General features: G+C 39.4%; 1 protein-coding gene across 3 annotated transcripts in view; it reads left to right on the forward strand.

The window, feature by feature from the left end:
- USP24 (ubiquitin specific peptidase 24) overlaps positions 1-23,037 on the forward strand; it is a 150,625-nt gene that overhangs the window by 81,734 nt on the left and 45,854 nt on the right. For all 3 annotated transcript variants that reach the window (XM_066269088.1, XM_066269089.1, XM_066269090.1), the window contains 12 exons: positions 918-1,073; positions 4,326-4,423; positions 8,137-8,232; positions 8,751-8,979; positions 9,955-10,114; positions 11,635-11,790; positions 14,241-14,311; positions 15,226-15,386; positions 17,581-17,642; positions 19,120-19,311; positions 20,393-20,510; positions 22,622-22,766. In XM_066269088.1, coding sequence (XP_066125185.1) covers positions 918-1,073; positions 4,326-4,423; positions 8,137-8,232; positions 8,751-8,979; positions 9,955-10,114; positions 11,635-11,790; positions 14,241-14,311; positions 15,226-15,386; positions 17,581-17,642; positions 19,120-19,311; positions 20,393-20,510; positions 22,622-22,766 — 1,644 coding nt within the window. The remainder of the gene's footprint in view (positions 1-917; positions 1,074-4,325; positions 4,424-8,136; positions 8,233-8,750; positions 8,980-9,954; positions 10,115-11,634; positions 11,791-14,240; positions 14,312-15,225; positions 15,387-17,580; positions 17,643-19,119; positions 19,312-20,392; positions 20,511-22,621; positions 22,767-23,037) is intronic.

Below are 23,037 nucleotides of genomic sequence, written 5' to 3' on the forward strand. Positions count from 1 at the left end.
CTATATGTTAGGATAGTGGTCGGCAAACTCATTAGTCAACAGAGCCAAATATCAACAGTACAACGATTGAAATTTCTCTAGAGAGCCAAATTTTTTTAAACCTAAACTATATAGGTAGGTACATTCCTTATCGAGGTAGCACCTGCATGTGGTATTTTGTGGAAGAGCCACACTCAAGGGGCCAAAGAGCCGCATGTGGCTCGCGAGCCGCAGTTTGCCCGCCAGGGTGTTAGGAGACCAAAGCCTAGAGACATAACGTGCCCTGTCCAGGACCATACTCTAGTTTTGATCCTTCTCTCATGATGCTTCTCTGATTATGGTTGTTGCTTATGTTAGAATTGCTAGCATAAATAGTTTATCTTTTAATTTTTTCACTGTTGATACTTAAATTTCATTTTATTTTTTAGGATATTGTCCCCTTATGTATATATTGAAATAGTGTTTTATCTATAATGTTGTTTATATTCTCAGAATAAATTAATTTAGAACAGAGTGTTTATAATTAAGTTACAGATTTTATATTTTAGTGGTTGACATTTAGATCAACACAGTCCTTTGTCATATTTGGCTTATATATTAACTTGACTAGTACAGTTTAGAAAATTTCCAAAACTACCACATTTTCAATCTTATAATTTCATTATCAGTATAGGTTTTAAAAACAGACACTAATTAAGATGACCTTGTTGGTATTGCTTAAAATAGGGTTATATTGCTGTTGAGCACTTGCAGTTTGTGTGATGGAGTTGGATGTCTTGTTAATCATTATAGAGTGATGTGATTTTTATAAGATTAATTTTTAGAGGATGCTATTGATGTGAATTATTTTGAGAAGGAAAAGAATATTAGAATATGTACAGATATCTTTCTTTTTTAAATTTGTACTTAAGAAAATTCTTTTATTCTTTTAAACTTAGAAAACATTGCTGTCTGAAACAAGTTCTCAGTCTTCAAAATCTCCATCCCTCTCTTCGAAGCAGCAGCATCAACCGAGTGCCAGTTCAATTTTGGAAAGTCTGTTTCGCTCCTTTGCCCCAGGAATGTCCACCTTCAGAGTGCTTTACAATTTAGAGGTAAGAAATCCTATTTGGCCTGACCTGTAGTGGCGCAGCGGATAAAACGTCGACCTGGAACGCTGAGGTCGCCGGTTCAGAACCCGGGGCTTGCCCAGTCAAGGCACATATGGGAGTTGATGCTTCCTGCTCCTCCCCCTTCTCTCTCTCTCCCCTCTCTCTAAAAATGAATAAATAAAAATCTAAAAAAAAAAAAAAAAGAAATCCTATTTGTTTCCTTTTTTTGGAGGGGAGGCTTACTGAATCATGCTTTCCTATGACAAAAATAAGTAAACAAATTTAAAAATCAGTTTTTGAAAAGCGCAAAATAGAATATAAATTAAAATATATTTTTGCCTTTGTAAATGTTCAAGTTATTTTCAATTTATACCTATTTATATATTGTTATACTTGCAAAATGGCATCTAAATAAATTAGAAAGCCTTATCTATTAAAATGTGTCATTATCTTCTTCTAGAAGTTTTGCAAGTGTATGTGTAATATCAGTTATTAATCCTGAGCCTTCTTGTTTTTAAGTGCATTTTAATTTTTTTTAAAAACTATTGTAATTTGTTGACATTAATGAAACAATGAGGAGTTTGTCAGAAGGCATCTTAACATTATTATTTCAAAGTTTTTAAAAAGCCATTGGAAGAATTTGAGCAAAATAAAATTTTCATTACCCATCTCCCCAAAGTAGCTTTAAGGTAGTAAATTTAGGTCAGTAAATATTTACTAATTATTTATCATCTATAGGTCATCATGATAGTTAAAGGGTCAAAGTTGAAAAGACAATGTGTTTATTCCAAGGCCTTATGAATAAGATATCAGGGAGGCTGGATATACTGAGTCCTGAAAGCAAAGCAATAACAAAGCAATGTGGCAAAGTGATCAGGTAGAAACAGCGCTGCTCTGGAGCTCAGGGGTCAGCCCCTGTGCCATGTTCAATCTGGAGAAAATAAAACCCTAGATGATTTTGCTTTGACCTGGTAAATTTTATCAGGCAGTTATTAAAGAATCCAATACCTAAGAAGCCTTAATTATCAAATTATTATTTTCTTGAGTAGATTTTTATATCATATTAAAAATCATAATTGCTAAAGGGTACCTGCTTGGCCATTTTTTTCCAAGTTTTATTTCATCTGACAATCTAATTAGGAGTATATAATAATATGCATTCATTTTTATGGTCTACTTGTTGCTTGTATGTTCAAGCTGTGATAACATGTCATCTTTGCCTGAAAACAATTTTTTTTTGTCAAAAGATAGATTGGATTCAAAGCAGAAAATATTTAGCAAATATTTTTAAAATAAAGCATATCCTTATTTCATGTGGGCATTTAAAATAGGTATAATATACTAAAACAAAATTGTTTGGAAATTTTTGGCCAATTTAAGCTTATAAATTTTGAACTTTTCATTGCTGCAAGATTTCTCATGTGCTTTTGAATGATTATCAAAAATGTTAAGGTATAAATTTTAGCACCTGCATTTGAGAGCTCCTAGAAAAACAGAATGGTCCAACAATGGGTCTAGCTTGTCATCAGCTGTCTAGATTGCACTATCTTAGAACCGAAGGACTCAGTAATAAATACCTCCAGTACAATTTTAGGACTTCTGTTAACTGGTAATTCCTTGAGTAGATTTTCCTTTCCTTTAGACAACAGAAAACATTTGGCAAATGTAACACTCCCAAAAGCACTTATTTTTACTGTTACCTGAAAGGTTAAATTCCTTGCATTTTGATCTTTAACTTATATTTGCTTACTAGGAAACTTCAAAGTGGATAGTCCACATACCCATTCCTTCAAAGAAACATTTCATTTTCACTGAATTTATGTTCATTAAGTGTGTACAGTGGCTGTTGACAGTCAGGAGGGATTAGAATTACAGAGGGGTTTTATTTTCCTGTGTAGTGCTCATAATCCAGGGCTGACAAAACTGTTTCCTAAAGGCAATTTAGGAAAAAAGCATCTCTTTTTTTTTTAATTAAATTTAATGAGGTGACTGATCAGTAAGAGTATATAGGTTTCAGATAAACATTTCTATAGCATTTGAACTATCGATTGCATTGTATGCCCATCACCCAAAGTCAAATCATTTTCTGTCACCGCATATTTGTCCCTCTTTATTTCCCTCCCCCCAGGTAACCATTTCACTGTTTTCTATGTCTATAAGTCTCAGTTTTATATCCCACCTATGTGGGATATATTTTTAAAAGAAAACATCCCACATTAAAAGTTTAAACTCATAAAACCCCCATTGGTTCTTGGAGCAGAATTTTTTTTTATTTAAAAATAGAACTACATCTAGTTTAAAACCTTGGGGTAATTGAGGCAATGAATCTTCTAAAAAAAATTTTAATCATAATAACTAAGTAAGCAATTCTTTACTGAGTACCTGTTTTGTGCCAGTTCATTATACTAAGTACCTTAAGCTTGTGTTACCTTATTTACTCCAAACAATCCTCTGGTAAAGGTGTAATTATTATCCCAGTTTAGCAGATAAGAAAACTGAGGCAGAAAGGAAACTTATATGCCTGAGCCTTTTCAGCTCGTAAGGGGTAAAACCAGAAGATGAACTAGATTTGTAGTCTCATACTATAGTTAAACAATCCTCTGCCATAACAAAAGACTCAGTTCAGCTTTCCTTTAGATAGGTGTGACAGTGTCATAAAAGGGGCTTGGATATTAGGGTGAGTCACAACTGGATTTGACTTCTAACCATGTGACCTTGAATGGGAGGTCACGAACCCTCTCAGGTCATAGTCTTTACCTGTCAAGTAAAATACATATGCTATCTATGGTGAGATGAAGAGGTAATGTATGTGAAGCACCTCATCTTACACCTCATACATTGTAAATGTTCAGTGAGTAGAAAAAGTTGGAATCACTAGTGGGGAACTCATCTAGCATTTTTAGTAAATGGACTGTTTTATAAAACAGTTTATATACTTTTTCAAGAACACTTCTAGCATATTATATAATGTGTCTGTTCTTATCTAAACCTGGGAGACTGAGACATTCTTGTCTGCTAGTGTCATGAAAAGAACAACACATCAGCTTTCTTCAAAAAAGGTATTTCTTGCTAAGTAAATAGAACTTGGAAAATGTGATTATTTGTGAAACATCAGCCTCCTTGTACTTCTGGAGGAAAAATAGCATGCAGCATTTAAAGAGATTGTGACTTGAGTTGTCTGATTATTTTATTTACTAAAGGAGTAATTTTTGCTGGAAATGTTGGGGTAATTAATTGTGTTTATCTATTTCCAAGGTTCTAAGCTCCAAACTCATGCCAACAGCTGATGATGACATGGCAAGAAACTGTGCAAAATCCTTCTGTGAGAACTTCCTCAGAGCAGGAGGTTTGAGGTTAGCTTTCAATATAACGTTACGTGAACTGCAGAAAATGATTGTATTACTTTCATTATCTTCTCTTGCCAAGCCTTGCTTATATAACTACAGGGTATTATGTGAAGCATTATGAGTTATAATAAAAAGGAATGATGTTTCAGTCGTTGGAACATTTTAATTCACTTTATGACTTTTGATTATTCGGAAAGCTTAAAGAAGCATGTCTTTTTTCCTGCTGGTAGTGGGGAAATTCTCAGGAAGAGGAAGGGAGACTGTATTAGTTTCTGTTAATTCCCACAATAGTTTGTGAGAAGGTGAATTTGATTCTTAGTAGTCCCTGTTGTGTGAAGCATTAATTCGGAGGATGCAAAGATAAATTGGGTGTTACCTCTACCATTGAGAGGCTCGTGGTTTGACAGTTGTTATAATTTTTAATACAAAGACTTATAGGAAGTGTTTTGAGAAAGTGCAGGTTAGGGAAAAAGGTAGTGGTTAAATTGATTAAATTTGTTTGGGGTCGTAAAAGTAGGAAATGCTTCACAGAAAGTGACATTTGAGCTGGGAATTGTGAAATGAATAGTCATTCGCTAGGTGAGTACGGAGGGCAAGGGCATGCTGAGCCAGAGGCGGGGTGGGGACAGTGAAGCTTTGAAGTACGTGGCCTCGCTTGGGAACTGCAGTTGCCTGGTGAGGCTAATGCCAAGGGTAAGAGAGAGAAATACATGAGGAAGTATAGGTCACACTGAGGAATTTCAACATTATCTTGTATACCATGAAAAAACAGGAAGTTTCTAAGCCAGGAGTTACCTAGAACACTACTCTGGCAGCAGTGAAGAATAGAAGTGGGAGAGACAGGAAGAGCCGTTAAGAGCTGTGACAGTGGTCCAGAGAAGAGATGACAGGCTCTAATTTAGGGCAGTGGTAGAAGGGCATTTATGAGGTAAAATAGGCAAGTCTTGAAACCTTGATATATGATGATGGTAGGAACAGTTATAGAGTTGCCCTATAATTTCTAGCTTGGGAAAGTGGGTAAATGGTGACTCTCTGGTCCTTCAGGGGAATAAACATGGAAGGAAATGGAGGAAACAGCAAGTCAAGAGAAATGAATTCCATTGCATGAGGCCCCTGTGAGCTGTGTGAAGTAGATGGTTTGGACATGATGCTCTCGAGAGAAGAGGAGTGTGGTGTTAGAGATTTAGGGGAGGCATCAGTGTGTGAGTACAGCCATTGAGGTACAAGCAGCTGACAGAGTTGAGTGGCAAGTGTAAGAATGGGAAGTAGAATCCATTAGGGGACCTCTCTGCTTTACAATGAGTGACAAAAGGGGAGTGACAGTACTTTGATGGGAAGAATAACTAAGGGGAAAGTTTGCTTTTTCTGTTTTAATTATAACTTGGAGAAGACTTCATTCTCGTTGTAGCCGACTAAAAGGGGCCAGTGAAGAAGACAAGAATAAAGATGAAAGGGAAATGATTGATTGAGGGGCTGAGTTCTACTGCAGTTGAAAGGAGAGTTGCTCTAGGAAAGGGGTCCCCAAACTACGACCCCGCAGGCCTCATGCGGCCCCCTGAGGCCATTTATCTGGCCCCCGCTGCACTTTTGGAAAGGGCACCTCTTTCATTGGTGGTCAGTGAGAGTACTCTATGTGGCGGTGGCGCAAAGCACGACATCACTCACATACAGTACTACTTCCGGTGATGCGGGACGCACGTATCACGGCTCCGGAAGCGCGTCATATCACTTGTTACGGCTAGCAGTGACAAATATGGAACCAGACATTGACCATCTCATTAGTCAAAAGCAGACCCATAGTTCCCATTGAAATACTGGTCAGTTTGTTGATTTAAATTTACTTGTTCTTTATTTTAAATATTGTATTTGTTCCCATTTTGTTTTTTTACTTTAAAATAAGATATATGCAGTGTACATAGGGATTTGTTCATAGTTTGTTTTTTTTTTGTTTTGGGGGCTTTTTTTGTTTTTTGTTTTGTCTTTTTTTCCGAAGCTGGAAACGGGGAGGCAGTCAGACAGACTCCCGCATTCACCTGACCGGGATCCACCCGGCATGCCCACCAGGGGGCGTTGCTCTGCCCATCCGAGGCGTCGCTCTTTTGCGACCAGAGCCACTCTAGCGCCTGAGGCAGAGGCCACGGAGCCATAATCAGTGCCCGGGCCATCTTTGCTCCAATGGAGCCTCAGCTGCGGGAGGGGAAGAGAGAGACAGAGAGGAAGGAGAGGGGGAGGGGTGGAGAAGCAGATGGGCGCTCGAACCTGGGACTCCTGCACACCAGGCCGACGCTCTACCACTGAGCCAACCGGCCAGGGCCCATAGTTTTTTTTTTAGAGTCCGGCCTTCCAATGGTTTGAGGGACAGTGAACTGGCCTCCTGTGTAAAAAGTTTGGGGACCCCTGCTCTAGGAGGAAGTAGGCATACCATTTCCTCCATGAGTGAAAACCAGCTGGAAGTTTGAGCATGAGATAGTGGAAGAAATCCTGTTCAGAGGCCTTGAAGGGAAGAGAAATTGACTGAGACCATGAAGAAACAAAGGGGGTGAGAAACAGAGCTGAAGGAGTGCCCAAGCACATGAAGGCCTAGCACACATGTAGTTTTGTTCTTTGTTCAGTGTTGCAGAAACATTCTTATAACAACTCATTTCAGTTACTTGGCCAAATATAGAGCTGTGATAGTAAAGGCATTTTATCCTGGCTTCTTATATGTGTGTTAATTTACATGCTGGGATTATTCTAAGCACAGGGAACAGAGCAGTGACTAGATTAGACAAGCCATGGCTTCGTGAAACGTACTGTCAGAGGGTGTGGGGGAGACAAACAACAACGGCGAAAGTAAAAGTACAAGTGTATATCAGGTGGTGATAAGAGCTATAGAGAAAAATAAGACAAGGAAGAAGGGATGGAGAGGGTGATTTTCAGCAGAATGGTCAGGGAAACCTTCACTGATTGAGTGACATTTTACAGAGACTTGAAGGAGGTATGGGAGCGAGACCCTGAGACAGACACCTGAGGAAAGCTGTCCGTAGGAGCAGCTGCTGCCCCTTAGCAGGACTGACCCGGTGTCTGCAGGGACCAGCAGGAGGCCACTGTGGTTGGGGCAGAGCAGGGCAGGAGGCAGAGGGATGAAAGGTTACAGACATATTGGAGGTCAGGCTATGTGAGATCTTACAGGCTACTGTGAAGATTGCCTTTTTTCTGTAGGAAGTAGGAAGCCTTTAGAGGATGTTGTACAGAGGAAGAGGTCGTGGTCTGACTTACATTTTAAAAGGCTCACTCTAAGTGATCTCTTGAGACTAGATTTTGGAGGTGGAGCATCAAGAATGGAAGCAAGGAGAACAGTTAGGAAGCTTCTGCAGTAGGCTATAGTGGTTGTGAAAAACAAGCTTTATTGAATACACCAATTCTAGATATATTTTTGAATTGATAGTTCTACTGGTACCTCAGTGAACCCAAACCAGTTAGTGGGAAGGGGAACTAAGAAACACTCTATCTTGGGTATCTTTCTTTGGCTTAACAATGAGTCTTAATTCTAAATGGACCAGGAAGGTTATAGGCATCATAAGAAATCATTGTGATAAAGATATGTATGATTCGTTTTATATATAAGGATCTTGTAGAAATTTAGAGTCATTAATAATATTTATTAGCAATTCAATTACAGAAAATTTCTTAGGAAAGAAATAGTCTTTAATATTCTGCCTTTTTTCTCTTTTTTAAAGTTTGGTTGTAAATGTCATGCAGAGGGACTCCATCCCATCAGAAGTTGACTACGAAACAAGGCAGGGAGTTTATTCTATCTGTCTACAGCTCGCAAGGTATGTTAATATACTGCCTTAATCTCACAAGGCAATACTTGACTTTTACTTTTCTTACTAATCCCGTCATTTTAAATACTATGATATGACCCTGGCCGGTTGGCTCAGCGGTAGAGCGTCGGCCTGGCGTGCGGGGGACCCGGGTTTGATTCCCGACCAGGGCACATAGGAGAAGCGCCCATTTGCTTCTCCACCCCCACTCCTTCCTCTCTGTCTCTCTCTTCCCCTCCTGCAGCCAAGGCTCCATTGGAGCAAAGATGGCCCGGGCGCTGGGGATGGCTCCTTGGCCTCTGTCCCAGGCGCTAGAGTGGCTCTAGTCGTGGCAGAGCGACGCCCCGGAGGGGCAGAGCATCGCCCCCTGGTGGGCAGAGCATCGCCCCTGGTGGGCGTGCCGGGTGAATCCCGGTCGGGCGCATGCGGGAGTCTGTCTCTCCCCGTTTCCAGCTTCAGAAAAATACAAAATAAATAAATACTATGATATGAGTTTGAATGAGTCTACCTTTTTATTTCCTTTTAAGATTTTTACTTGTTGGACAAACTATGCCCACGTTATTAGATGAAGACCTCACCAAGGATGGCATAGAAGCACTTTCTTCTCGCCCATTCCGAAACGTCAGCCGGCAGACGAGCAGGCAGATGTCCTTGTGTGGTACCCCAGAAAAGTCATCCTACAGACAGTTGTCAGTGTCTGATAGGTCTTCTATCAGGGTTGAGGAAATCATCCCTGCTGCACGAGTTGCAATACAAGTAAGTGATTTGTGTGCTCAAGAATTATTAAGTACCTCCTATTTAGAAAGGACTGGTTGTGGGAAGAGGCCATTCAGACGTAATTGAATATTGATATAAATATTGCCTTAAAGGAATTTATGGTAAGAGAGAGACCACTAGTGCAGAAATAACTATAATTGAAAGTGGACAATGTCAAGTGTTATGAGAACTCCAAAGGTAAAAACTTCTATGGGCCTTCAGAGAAAGTAGAATAATTACCTTAACTTGTGGCTATCATGGATGATTTTATGTAGGAGGTAGCATTTGAAATTGGCCTTGAAGAACAGATAAGGATTAGGTATGTGGTGCTAAGTATGGAGAGCTGGAAAGAAGAGTTGTTGGAGCAAAAGGAGGGTTGTGAGCGAAGTTAGAGAAAAGCAGAGCCTCATGGGAGGGCACATGGTCATTCACCAGGCCAAAATGCAGTGTGGGGAAGGGGGAAAACAGTAAAAACAAACTGATGGCAGGTCATTTAAAGCCAGTTCATGGAGACCAGAGTCTTTGTTTTACAGGTAGCAGAGACATAATGAAAATCTTTGGACAGCATAGCAGCATAAAAAGTGGTCCTCCTGATCAGTGTTTTTCAACCGCTGGTCCACGGACAGGTCCACCAGAAATTTCCTGCCAGCCCCGCAAAGGAGTTAACCACCCTGATGGATGAAGGTTATAGACCCAGTGATCTTAGTCAAATCTGCTTATATACACTGCTCACAAGAATTAGGGGATATTTTATAGTTTTATATTCATTTTGAAATATCTCCTAATTTTTGTGAGCAGTATAATTCTCTTATTTTCACCAGTCCCCAAGTATAAAAAGGTGGAAAACCACTACTCTTGATAATTTTGGGGGTGAAAGAGGCTCACAAAACTGAGACCAGTAAGAGGATTATAAAAGCCGGTGGAATGTGCTTCAGTACTGCCTTTCCTCATAACACTCTTTCCATGCTTCTTTAGACAATGGAAGTAAATGACTTCACTTCTACTGTGGCTTGTTTCATGAGACTCTCATGGGCTGCTGCTGCAGGACGACTTGACCTCGTTGGGAGTAGCCAGCCAATTAAAGAGAGTAATTCCCTGTTTCCTGCTGGAATTCGAAACAGGCTCAGCAGTTCAGGTACCGATTAAAAAGGATAAAGTAATTAGAACATTGGGCAATGAAGAGCTGTAAGAATCATCTCTGTAGGTTGTTTAGAGTCATAAAAAGAGAAAGCCTTTTCTCTTGCTCTTAAGCATCAATAAAAATTGATCAGCCTGACCGGTGGTGGTGCAGTGGATAAAGCATTGACCCAGAACATTGAGGTCGCTGGTTCGAAGCCCCAAGGTCACCAACCCAGAGCACAGGGTCATCAGTGCAGGGTCACTGGCTTGAGTGGAGGAATTGTCCACACAATCCCAAAGCTCACCAGCTTAAGCCCAAAACCTGTCAGCATGAAAAGCCCAAGGTCACTGGCCTGAGCAAGGGGACATTGGCACGGCCCCGGTCAAGGCAGTATGAGAAGTTCAATTTACAACTAAAGTGAAAGCAGCTACGAGTTGATGCTTTTCACCTTCTCTCTCCCTTCCTGTCTCTCTCTCACACTCTCAAAAAAAAAAAAAATCCATCAAACTATACACTTAAGATTTGTGCACATTACTGTATGTCCATCACACTTCATTTAAGAAGAAAAAACATTTATAAACACAGAATAAGTGGAAAAACCAAATCAAATGGTTTTTATCTTGCTGAGTGTAAAATGTCAGGAGGCCAGTAATTGTGGCTATAATAAAGATTCATCTAGAATTCCTACCTGAAAACATCATTTTCTTGGTTCAGCCATTTATTTTCTGTGAGGCCTGTATAAATAGCTTTCCTTTTCAGTGTCATTCGGTTTCCCTGCTCAATCTATGTGTGTGTAAACCTCAATAATAATTTCTTTTAAGAGGAAAGGTAGAGAGATAGTGAGGCAGGCTCCCACAATCGCCCCAATCAGGATCCACTTTGGCAACCCCATCTGGGGCTGATGCTTGAGTACTGAGCTATTTTTAACACCTAAGGCCGATACGTTCCAGTGGAGCTATCCTATGCACCAACAGCCACACTCAAACCAATCAAGCCACTGGCTGTGGGAGGAGAAGAGGAAGTGAAAGGGGAGAGGGAGTGTGTGTGTGTGGGGGGGGAGAAGCAGATGGTTGCTTCTCCTGTGTGCCCTGACCAGGAATCAAACCTGGGATGTCTATAGGCCAGGCTGACCCACTAGCCACTGAGCCACCGGCCAGGGAGCAACAATAAAATTTTTTAAATTTGTGACATACATACAATAAAGTGCAGAAATGTGTGTAATTCAAGATAAGGAACATTTCTAACATCCCAGGAAGATTCCCTCTTGCCTCCAAAATTGCACTCTTACTTCTGTCACCTAAAATTAGTTTTGCCTCATAAACACGTTTTTAGTGCCTTGAAATGTTTTTTATGTACAAAACAGTTGGGGGTCACATAAAGTGATTAAGTCATTAAATCTCTCTTCTGTCTTAGATCAAAGTGTCTTCTTGAACTATTTAATTTCACTTGAGGATTCTGGAACGCATTAAAAGAATATTAGAATATCCTACCTTTCCTGTAGGATCCATAGTAACCTTCTGCTTGCCCATTTGCAGGAAGCAACTGCAGCTCTGGAAGTGAAGGAGACCCGGTTGCCCTGCACGCAGGCATCTGTGTGCGACAGCAGTCCGTGTCAGCCAAGGACTCCCTGATCGCTGGGGAGGCTTTGTCTCTTCTGGTTACCTGCCTGCAGCTTCGGAGCCAGCAGCTGGGTATGGGGCAGGGGCTGCCTATGATTCATCTTCTTTAGAGAGAGGCCCGCTTTCTGTTGGGAATTATTTACAGTCCTCTATAAGTAAGGTCATATTAATGGAAATGAAAAAGGGAGAAAATTGGCATGTAGAATAGGTAAGAATAATGCTAGAGTAGGTAAATTTTGAGTATTTATTGAGCACCTTATATATACAAGGTTCCACAGTAGGTACTATAAAAGGCAGTAGTTCATAAACTATAGAATTATATACCAGTTCCTAAGCTGATATGGACTCCACTTAAAAATCATGAAACTTAAGATTTGCCTTTTTAACTTGATTGTTGGCTTTAGCAAAGTGGGGCTATTGTTAACCATACCTTTCCTGTTAGAACGCACAGGACCCCTTCCCTCATCACTGTCTCCTCTCTGTCTACACTCATTCTCTGGGTGATTTTACCCATTTTACAGCTTTAAATTCCTTCCATATGCTGATAACTAAATTTTCATCTATAGCCTGGACCACACCCTTGTCATCTGCACTTGGATATCAAATAGAGTTCCCAAACTAAATATGTCTGAACTGAACTATTGATCTGGCCCATGTCAACCAAGAGTTTTCCCAACTTTTTATTAGCAGTTTTGCTCTGCCCAAAACCTTGGAATCATCCTCAATTTCTTTTTTTTACACCCCACTTCTAACCTGTCAGCATATCTTCCTTCAAACTTTATCTAGATTCTACCCCTTCACTATTATTACCCTCTGATCTGCCATCATCTCTTACTTTGATCATAGCCATAGTGCCCTAACTAAGCACCTGGCTTTCACCGTTGCAGTTTATTCTCCACACAGTAACCCGAGTGTGCACAGATCCTATCACTCCTCTATTTAAAGCCTTGCAGTGGCTTCTCAGTTCACACAAAGTAAAAGCCAAGTCTTCAGTAAGGCTCTTAAGGTCTGACACAGTTGACCCCTTGATACCTGTGTGCCTTCATCTTCTCCTACTCTTCCCCTCACTCACTGTGCTTCAGCCACCCTGGCCTCCTTGATATTCCCCAGTATTCCAGGTACATTCCTGCCACAAGCCCTTGCACTGGCTGCCTTCGCCTCCTGGTTTGTTCTTCTGCCATCTACACGGCTCTCTCCTCATTTCCTACATGTCACTTTTATAAAGAAATCACAACACTCCCCTCACCCCAGCACCACCTAAACCTCTCACCTTATTTTTTACTATTTCATTTACCACTTTATAGCACATAATATAATCTACTTACTTGTCATGTTCTTTTTTTTTCTTCTTTAAGTGAGGAGCAGGGAGGCAGAGAGACAGACTCCTGCATGCCTCTGACTGGGATCCACCTGGCAAACCCCATACCAGGCAATACTCTGCCCATCTGGGGCCACTGCTGCATTGCTCGGCAACCGAGCTGTTTTAGGGCCTGTGGCAAGGCCATGGAGCCATCTTCAGCACCTGGGCCAACTTGCTCCAACTGAGGGAAGGGGAAGAGAGAAAGAAGAGAGAGGGAGAAGGGTGGAGAAGCAGATGGTCACTTCTCCTGTGTTTCCTAACCGGAAATCAAACCTGGGACATCCACAAGCCTAGCCCACACTCTACCACTGAGCAAACCAGCCAGGACCTTACTTGTAATGTTCATTGTCACCCACCCTTCCACAACTAGACCAGAAGCTCCACAAGGATGGAGTCTTTTGTCCATTTTGTTCCCTACTGAGTCTTCATACCCAAACACTGCCCCATGTGTGTTAGGCCCTCCATAAATATTTATTCAAGAATGAAGTCCTAACAGCTCCACTCTTAAAAAGTGTGCCAACACTTATGAGCTCTGTTCTTTACTGTTATTACTGATTCAGGCTGCCTGTTATGTAGAATCAATGATCATTATACATTTACTTTAACATCCAAATTCATTATGTAAGATAATCAAAATAAACATAAAGGTTAGACATTTATGGCACATCATAATAATATCCAAAATTATTTACTTTGAGCAAAAATCTTTTGAAGATTTATATATGAGAAGTATGTCATGACATGCTTTTGAACATGTCATACTTAGTTTAATTTTCCTAGAATTGTTTGATTTTTTAGGTATTTTCAAATAAAGATAAAAATATTATCATTTTTAAGTTTATAGTAGTATATATTTTATAGTTCACAAATATTGATAGTTTATAAAAGCGAGACATACTTATTCTGTAACTGGTATGTGTGAGGCATTGTACTAAAATGTGGAGGTAGGAAGAGGACCAAGATGTGGTTCTGCTCTTGAGCACTTCAGAAACTCACAGACGTGAAGGAGTTGTTGAAAGTTCTGAACTCAGTTCCATGTAGAAGAGATGAATTTCTGCTATAGTTAAGCTTAAGGAATTATTCAAAATTTTTGAAAATTTTAAAATGCATTTCCTAACTTAATTTTCCCCCTGCCCCCAATTCTCCCTATTCTTACCATTAGCCTCTTTCTATAACTTGCCCTGTGTTGCTGATTTTATCATTGATATTCTGCTTGGATCACCAAGTGCTGAGGTAAGGATTGTTTACATTACTTTATAAAAAACTCTTTGGTCCTCTTCTGTCTTTGGCTCTCTGGTACCTGTGACATTGTAGGGAGTACAGAAGGAATGACCATTAGCCCTCTCAGAGAGTCATACAAAGGGGCTGCAGCAAAGTGACCACTCTGCAGCAAAGTGACCATTTGGACTCTCTGCCTTCCTTTCTATTCCATATTAAACAGAGTTAAAAGCCTAGTCCTATAATTAATTTGTGTTTGTTTATAACAAGCAAAATGTTACAGTCAGTGTTCGGTACCCAAAGCTAGGGAAGGCAGCTGGCATTAAGTATCAATATATTGGTCAAAATCAAGAAAAACCAAATTTGCTTAACCCAGGTTGCACAGTGGTTAGAGTGTTGACCTGGGACACTGAGGTCCCAGGTTCAAAACTCGAAGACCACTGGCTTGAGCAAGGCATCCCTGGCTTGGCTTGAGATCTCACCACCACCACCCCCTGTCAAGACATGTATGAGAAACAATCCGTGAACAAGTGATGCAACTGAGGTGATGCTACTCAGCTCTCTCCCTTCCTCTCTCTCAAAAAAAAAACAAAACTAAATTTAAGCTATAAATGTTTTAGAATTTATAATTCTGATTTTCTTACATGACCTTTAAAATTAACTTTGAAACACTTGAAGAGGTTTTTTTTTTATTTTCATTTATAATATAAATCTATTGATTAGAGTACTGTAGTAGAATGGTTTGCGAAATCAGTTCCCAGAACACACTTGTTTTTAATCCTAGTTTATTCAGTGTGGCCTTTACCATTAATGATTGAAGCACTCAGATTCTTGTATCCTTCAGAGTACAGACTTGGAAGGAAAATCAATTTTTAAGTGGTCTCTAAGTGTTCTTTGATGAACTCTCTTTGCCACTAATGTGATTTCAGATTCGCCGTGTTGCCTGTGATCAACTGTACACTCTTAGTCAGACAGATACTTCAACTCATCCTGATGTACAGAAGCCAAATCAATTTCTTCTGGGCGTGATTCTCACAGCTCAGCTGCCTCTCTGGTCCCCCACTAGTATTATGAGAGGAGTCAATCAGAGGTACGTAATAAAGATGAGCTCACGTTATACAGAAATAATAGTGATTTGTGTACTGCTCCACTGAGCTCCACTGTGCATTTTTGAGTTGACAGAAGAATTCCTCCTCTCTTCTTCTCACATTTGTGCCTGAAAGAGGGCATTTCAGTGTTTTCCCCATTCAAGACAGGAGAGTTAGAATAGTGCCAGACTTTCTTTCCTTCTATCACCCCCACCTCCCAGCCCCACCCTACCTGGTTGGTTGGTGAGAGCCTGAAATAATTTAAGTAAAATCACTGTGTAAAGGTCACACTGCTCATGTGCTCTTGTATGTCACTTTCTTCACTCAGCATACTTCATAACTCTGCATCTGGATGTAGCTGGGGAACCCTTCCAGCTTGCTTTCTTGGTTTTATGCATGCCTGTGCATGTCAGAGGGCTTGTGATCCAGGCTCTCGGGATGACTAAGAAATCCATTCTGCCTTTCCAGTCTCATCTCTGCTAGCCTGCATTCAGGTGCCCCAGTCTAGGCCTAGGATGGCAGATCTCACATAACCTCAGCTTGAAGCTCCTTTCTCTACCTTTTCTGCTGCCAGAGCCCCTGCTGTGGGGCTTATAGGTGCCACAGAGACTTGGGAAGTCTGTCCACTTTCCTTGTGTATAATGCTTTATAAATTACAGCCCTTGAAGGGAAGAAATGTTAAAGCTAGTCTAAGCTCCTAACATATAAGCAACCAAACTTGGTTGTTGTTTATTTTAATGTGGTAAAATTTACATAACAAAATATAACATTTTAACCATTTTTTAATGCACAGTTCAGTGGCATTAAGTCTATTCACATTGTTATGCAACCATCTTCACCATTCATCTTCAGGATTTTTTCATCTTTACTTGAAGCTATATACCCATTAAGAAGTCATTAAATAAAAGACTAATAAATTTGACCCCATAAAATTAAAATTTTCACCTGACCAGGCCGTAGCGCAGTGGATAGAGCGTCAGACTGGAATGTGGAGGACCCAGGTTCGAGACCCCGAGGTCGCCAGCTTGAGCGCGGCTCATCTGGTTTGAGCAAAGCTCACCAGCTTGGACCCAAGGTCGCTGGCTCAAGCAAGGGGTTACTTGGTCTGCTGAAGGCCCACAGTCAAGGCACATGTGAGAAAGCAATCAATGAACAACTAAGGTGTCACAACGAAAAACTGATGATTGATGTTTGTCATCTCTCTCCGTTCTTGTCTGTCTGTCCCTATCTGTCCCTCTCTCTGTAAAAAAAAAAAAAAATTAAAATTTTCTATATGGGAAAAATATAAAGTCAAAAGTCAGTTAACAAACTGGCTAAATAGATTTGTAAAATATTCAAATAATAAGCTAATTTTGATAATATATTTTAAAAGCTACTATAAATCATTAAACAATAGATGAGTTTGGTTTTTTTTAAGATTTGCTAGAATTTTTTTTACTATGGCAAAATACATATAACAAAATTTACTCTTAACCATTTAAATTTTATAATATTTAATTTATAATATAATTCAGTGACATGTGGAATCTTGGTTCTTGTTGTCAATACATTCTTCATTCTTTTATGTATGTTTGTGATATGTGTGCATGTTCATTTTTAATATAGTAATAAGCATTTTAGAAATTAGAAAACGGAGGGAGCTGAAAAAAAGTATCCCTAGACACCTAGCTATAAGTAGTTTAAACCTTATTTAATCCTGGCTAAAATCTGTGGTCTTTACTAGTATAGTTGCAGAAAAAGCTTCATTGATCATCCTAGATAAAAGAATTTTTCTCTTACTGTTTTATTTTTCTTGTTAGCACTTATCACCAGTTAACGTGTATTTTTTTTATTGTCTGTCATTTTTGTTCACAGTTCCCCTAAGACAGATCTAAGCATAGTGCTCAGTAATACTGGTTTACTCTTGAATGAGTGAATGTAATGGTTGTGTTATATATGCAATCGGTGTGTACATCATTACAAAATGCAATAGATTTAATGTTTCCTCTCTTTACACTATTATTCCTATAGTGTATCTGTATTAGTAAAACCATTAGTGTGCCTCTTGGCTAAAATATTTAAGTTGAATTAATGTAAAAGTAATTATTTTATGCTTGGGAAAGTCTCTTATTCAATTGTTTTATGAACTTATAACAAAAGTGCTTTTTATTTTTAAATCAACTTATTTTTCATAATTGAAATCTATCTGTTTTTTAGGCTATTAGCTCAGTGTATGGAGTATTTTGATCTGAGGTGCCAATTATTAGATGATCTGACAAGTAAGTAAATGTCTAACTGATGTGGGACATTTGTATGTGGGAGTGGATTTGAGGGGATGGGAAGGAATAGAAAAGAAAGCCAAATGGACATTTCTAAATCTGACTTACTATAGCTCAGATACAAATTAGATTATAGTTATTATTTGAAGCTGAATTTTATTTTTTTCAAAGTAGCATGTAAACCCATGTGCCAGTTCTCTATTATGTGTCCAACTATTAATATGTTAAGATTTGTGAATTTTAAAAATTATCAAAGGCTTATGGCCCTGGCCGGTTGGCTCAGCGGTAGAGTGTCGGCCTGGCGTGCGGGGGACCCGGGTTCTATTCCCGGCCAGGGCACATAGGAGAAGCGCCCATCTGCTTCTCCTACCCCCCTCCTTCCTCTCTGTCTCTCTCTTCCCCTCCCGCAGCCAAGGCTCCATTGGAGCAAAGATGGCCCGGGCGCTGGGGATGGCTCGGGCGCTGGGGATGGCTCCTTGGCCTCTGCCCCAGGCACTGGAGTGGCTCTGGTCACGGCAGAGCGACGCCCCGGAGGGGCAGAGCGTCGCCCCTGGTGGGCGTGCCGGGTGGATCTCAGTCGGGCGCATGCGGGAGTCTCTCTGACTGTCTCTCCCCATTTCCAGCTTCAGAAAAATACAAAAAAAAAAAAAAAAAGGCTTATACTTTAATTACACTGATACAGAACTATTAGGAATAGTCTTTCTAGTACAGTCAATTCTGACAATTTTAAAGATTGATTATTGAAAGACAGTGGGACTCTCTAGTGAGGTATGTTGATAGTAAAAGAAGTGAGTGACAGAGTAAAGACAGGATTCATAGCCACTGCTGGTCCAGCTCTGGCAGACCCTGAAGTATCCCTTTTACCTCCCCATACAATGCAGTGAAAACAAAGCATGATCACTCCTTTTTACCCCAGTCCCAACTTCCAATAAGAAATCTTACTTTAAATCCTTGTTTGGAGGGGAAGTGAAATACTAAATAGCAAAGATCAGAGTAGTTCTCCAGAGTTTAGCACGTTGTTTGGAAACTTGGACTCTGCTACAATACTGTTGACCTCTCTCCTGTATGGAACTCTGCCCTCTCTCAGCTTAGGTAACACTGCGGAAGCTTTGGCTCTCCTCACACCCTTCCATCCTTTCCTTCCCACCAAACCAGTAGCTTCTTTGGAAGAACTGTCTCCTTCACCTTATATCCCCAGCATATAGCAGTGACCTGCACAGAGGCAGCACTCAACACGTGTTTGGTTTATGATTGAGAGAGTAGGTGAAGGAAGGAATGAATATACTTGAGCCTTCAGAGATCTGTGAGCAGCCCCTATTGCCTCCTATTTATTAATGATAGGGTTTTGTTTTGTTTTTGTTTTTTTAGATCAATATAATGAAAGATTGGGACTTGACTTTGCTTAACTTTATTCAGGATTTTAACTCCATGAAGGGAAATCCTTCTTACTAATGGGTTTTTTTCTTCTTCTTCTTAGCTTCAGAAATGGAGCAGTTAAGAATCAGCCCAGCTACCATGCTTGAAGATGAAATTACTTGGCTAGATAACTTTGAGCCCAATCGCACAGCTGAATGTGAGACCAGTGAAGCAGACAACATCTTGCTGGCAGGACACCTACGACTCATTAAGACCCTTCTTTCACTCTGTGGGGCAGAAAAGGAAATGCTTGGTAATTATTGCTCCATCCTGTTACATGACAGAATAGCTCGTTTTCAGTTACTGCCATAGTTTTGTGTGTAATTGGGAAAATAAGATAGGCTCTAAGTGATCCATGGAAAATTGACCCTTCAGGCGATAAGCAATTATCTGGATCTGTCCCAAACAAATTTCAGGTATCTCTTACCTGTGTCACTAAACTAAATAATTTCTCAGTGTTCAAAAGAGTTGGATCACATAACTTCTTAATACAGCGGTTCTCAACCTGTGGGTCACGACTCCGGCGGAGGTCAAATGACCAAAACACAGGGGTCGCCTAAAGCCATCGGAAAATACATATTTATTATACAATACGCGACCCACAGGTTGAGAACTGCTGTCTTAATACCAAGTAAAAATTATAATTCAAAGTTTTTTCTCTTTTTGCTGTTATGTACTCTATAAAACATAATCTATTGTATATCTTATTTCTTTTAAGGGTAATTTTCATCTAGGGAGGCAACTCCCAACCACCACCCTGGGTGCTGGAGTACATATGAGCCTCCTGGAGTTGTAAAAGTATATTCAGTGTTATAATTATATTCAGAAAACAAATCAAAACAGTATCACTTTTATCACACAAACTAAGCTCTATTAAGATTTTTTTGGCTATTGGGGATACATAGAAAAGAGTGATTCTAAAGCAGATAAGAAGAGAAAATCATTTTTACCTACTAACGGCAAGGTTTTAAGTTTCAAAAACCTTTTATGTGGACTCTTCTATCCCCAAAGTATGAGTGATTCACTCTAACCATCCAACATGTGGTATTCTTGGCATTTGTGTTTCTAAAGTGAAATTTTGACTCCTTTCACTCTGTTGTAAGCTCATAAAGGAAGGTACCCCCACTTGTTGATCCTGTATTCTGTCCCCTGACCCTACCAACCATCTCTACCTCTCTTCTCCAAGAGCTTTGCCAAAAATTAAGCATTAAATGAAATGCCCTGCTGTTAGATAGCCTTAGGTGCCTTTGCTACTATGATATGAAAATGCAAGACAGGATCTTTGAATTAAAATATATATTCATCCTCAACGTGAATATTATGCTCTGTTCCAGGTTCATCACTCATTAAACCATTGTTAGATGACTTCCTTTTCCGAGCTTCTAGAATTATTTTAAATAGTCATTCTCCAGCTGGCAGTGCCGCCATCAGTCAACAGGACTTTCATCCAAAGTATGGAAAATGCACGTTGTGTTCAGTTTGGGTAAAAATTCTAATTCAAAACATTAGTCCAAAAAGATTTTCTTAACTTGGAGTTTGTCTTCTATCTTGTGAGTGTGCATAGCTTATAAGATATTATCCACTATATAAAGAAATGCATATAAAGAGGCTTAGGCTAAAGCCATACTGGCACATAGTAAGTGCTGAGCAAGTTCACTGGTTCCATTATTGTCATCAGAATGGAAGAGTAAGTGATAATGTGGTTAACTTGGTCAGTAACAAATTCCAAGAGAAACTGTGCTTGTAAAAATCTAGTTCAAAATAAAAGTCAGTAGGCTCTGAGTCTTGAGGGTTTCTTCTAGAAGAAAAGTACAGGTGCTTCTGTGCATGAACCTTGTGATTTGCTGAGTATTGACTGTGTCCTGATAACTAAAACTGTTAGTGATTGATTGCAGTGGTAATTTTAGAATCAAATTTTGTATTGTTTCTATGGGTAGAAATTTAGAAGATCTTTTTGTAAAGTTGACCTTACTTGGGTAATGTTTACTCTTACAGATAAGTTATTTGCTCTGAATTAATTAAATTACTTTGTCTTTTCTCATGAAAACCAGAGTTAATTGAGTAATCCTGAGGAAACTGAGGATTTGGTATTTAACCAGTGAAAAAAAAATTCCCACATAATGTTAGCGATTAATGAAATGGGCAAGGTATAATAAGCAATATATTGTGGACCCTTGAGAGGAAATTTATATATTAATATTCTTTATTTAGAGATTCCCTTATTAGCAAAGTCGGTTTTAGGTAATAAACCTTCTTTAGAACCCTTGGGGAGTCCCTCAGGCTGTGACTGCAATCCTTACCCCTGCCCCAGTCTTGCTCCAAAAGATTTGGTTCTAGCTCCATGGGAGTCTTTTATTAAAGCAGTAGAAATACATGAGTATATCAGCTTTTAGTGAACAGAGAAAATAATCTTCAGTTTTTCTGAAATTTTTACTCATGATGCCTTCCCTTTATGTTTTATTATAAGTAAAACTTCCATCCACAGGAGTGGTTTTTATCATAGCAGTGCCTTGTATAGAAAAGAAAACGTTTTGTTTCATGTCTTCCCAGCCCACGGAACATTGTCTATTTATCACAATGACTCCCAGCCTTTCCCACCTAAACCCTAAAGCCAGAAAGAGATTTAAAATACACAGAATTTCTTTTCACAAGTAATGTTATTCTTATATCACACTAACAACAAAAGAACCTCTTAATATTTAGCCTGTGCATGTGGTACCTCCTATTCATTCTTCACCTGTCCTTTGCAACCCAGAAGTCCATGGCCATGGTCCTCAGTGCCTGGCACAGTGCTGATCTGAGAGCCTCAGAGCCCCCTCTTGAGCAGATCTTCTGCACTCCATAAGTGTTTCTTGCAGAGGTTGCATGTCCTCTTTTCTGTATATCCTTTCTAACCTGTGATCTCAGTATTGCAAGGTTGGCATAGGTGACTGTGAGAAATTACTGTTTAACCCCAAAATTATTTCCATTAAAGGTGAGCAGTTTAAATAAATTGATTACACAAACTATTTATTTATGTCTCCATTTTTCTCAGCAAATTGGAAAGTTGATTAGTGTCCTTAAAGACTTTTATCTGTGGGCACATATAAAATGTTTATGAACATCTATCTGATTTGTACAGCTTTCTTTTTCTGCCATGTAGATATTTGAATTTCCAGGTGATATCTACAAAAACCTTTCCTGCTGCCTACTTTAACTGAAAAATAGTTATTCCTATTTTGTGGTTTTGGTAAAATTCTCAGACTTTTTATCCTCCTTTTTTTTTTTTTTTTAATCCATTCTACAGAGAAGAGTACTCTGGAATCATAAGTGAAAGATTTTGCTAATTTATCATCAGGCCAAGAAGATATTTAGCTGTAAACATATTCATCCTTCCAATATTCATGGCCTCCTCCTGTGTTCAGCACTGCCCACTAAAATTACTTGAGTTCTGCCAGCAGACCTGACTTAACCTGTTTGGGGAATTGCAGCTCTGATACTTTCATTTCAGAAGTTGATTTAGATTAATGAGCAATTTAAGTAGATTGTTTATTGTTGAATTGACTTGTGTCTTTTGTTTTTAGGTGTAGTACAGTGAATAGCCGATTGGCAGCCTATGAAGTCCTTGTAATGTTGGCTGATAGCTCACCTTCAAATCTTCAAATTATTGCAAAAGAATTGCTTTCTATGCATCACCAACCGGACCCTGCTCTTACCAAGGAATTTGATGTATGTTTTCTAGACCAAGATGAACTTAATTTTTTTAGGATGGTCTCATAAACATAGAATTTTTAAAACTATGTTTTCATTTTTCTAATCACAAAGAAAGTCAGTATTTGCTTATAGACTCAAATCATCTATAATCTATATTATTAAATGGTACCTTTTTTGGATTGATTTTAGAGACACAGAGAGAGGAAGGAAAGGAGAAAGAGAGAGAAGCATTTATTTGTTCCACTTAATTGTGCATTTATTGTTTGCTTCCTGTATGTACCCTAAG

The sequence above is a fragment of the Saccopteryx bilineata genome, chromosome 3, assembly GCF_036850765.1.
Source record: "Saccopteryx bilineata isolate mSacBil1 chromosome 3, mSacBil1_pri_phased_curated, whole genome shotgun sequence".
NCBI classification, from domain to species: domain Eukaryota; kingdom Metazoa; phylum Chordata; class Mammalia; order Chiroptera; family Emballonuridae; genus Saccopteryx; species Saccopteryx bilineata.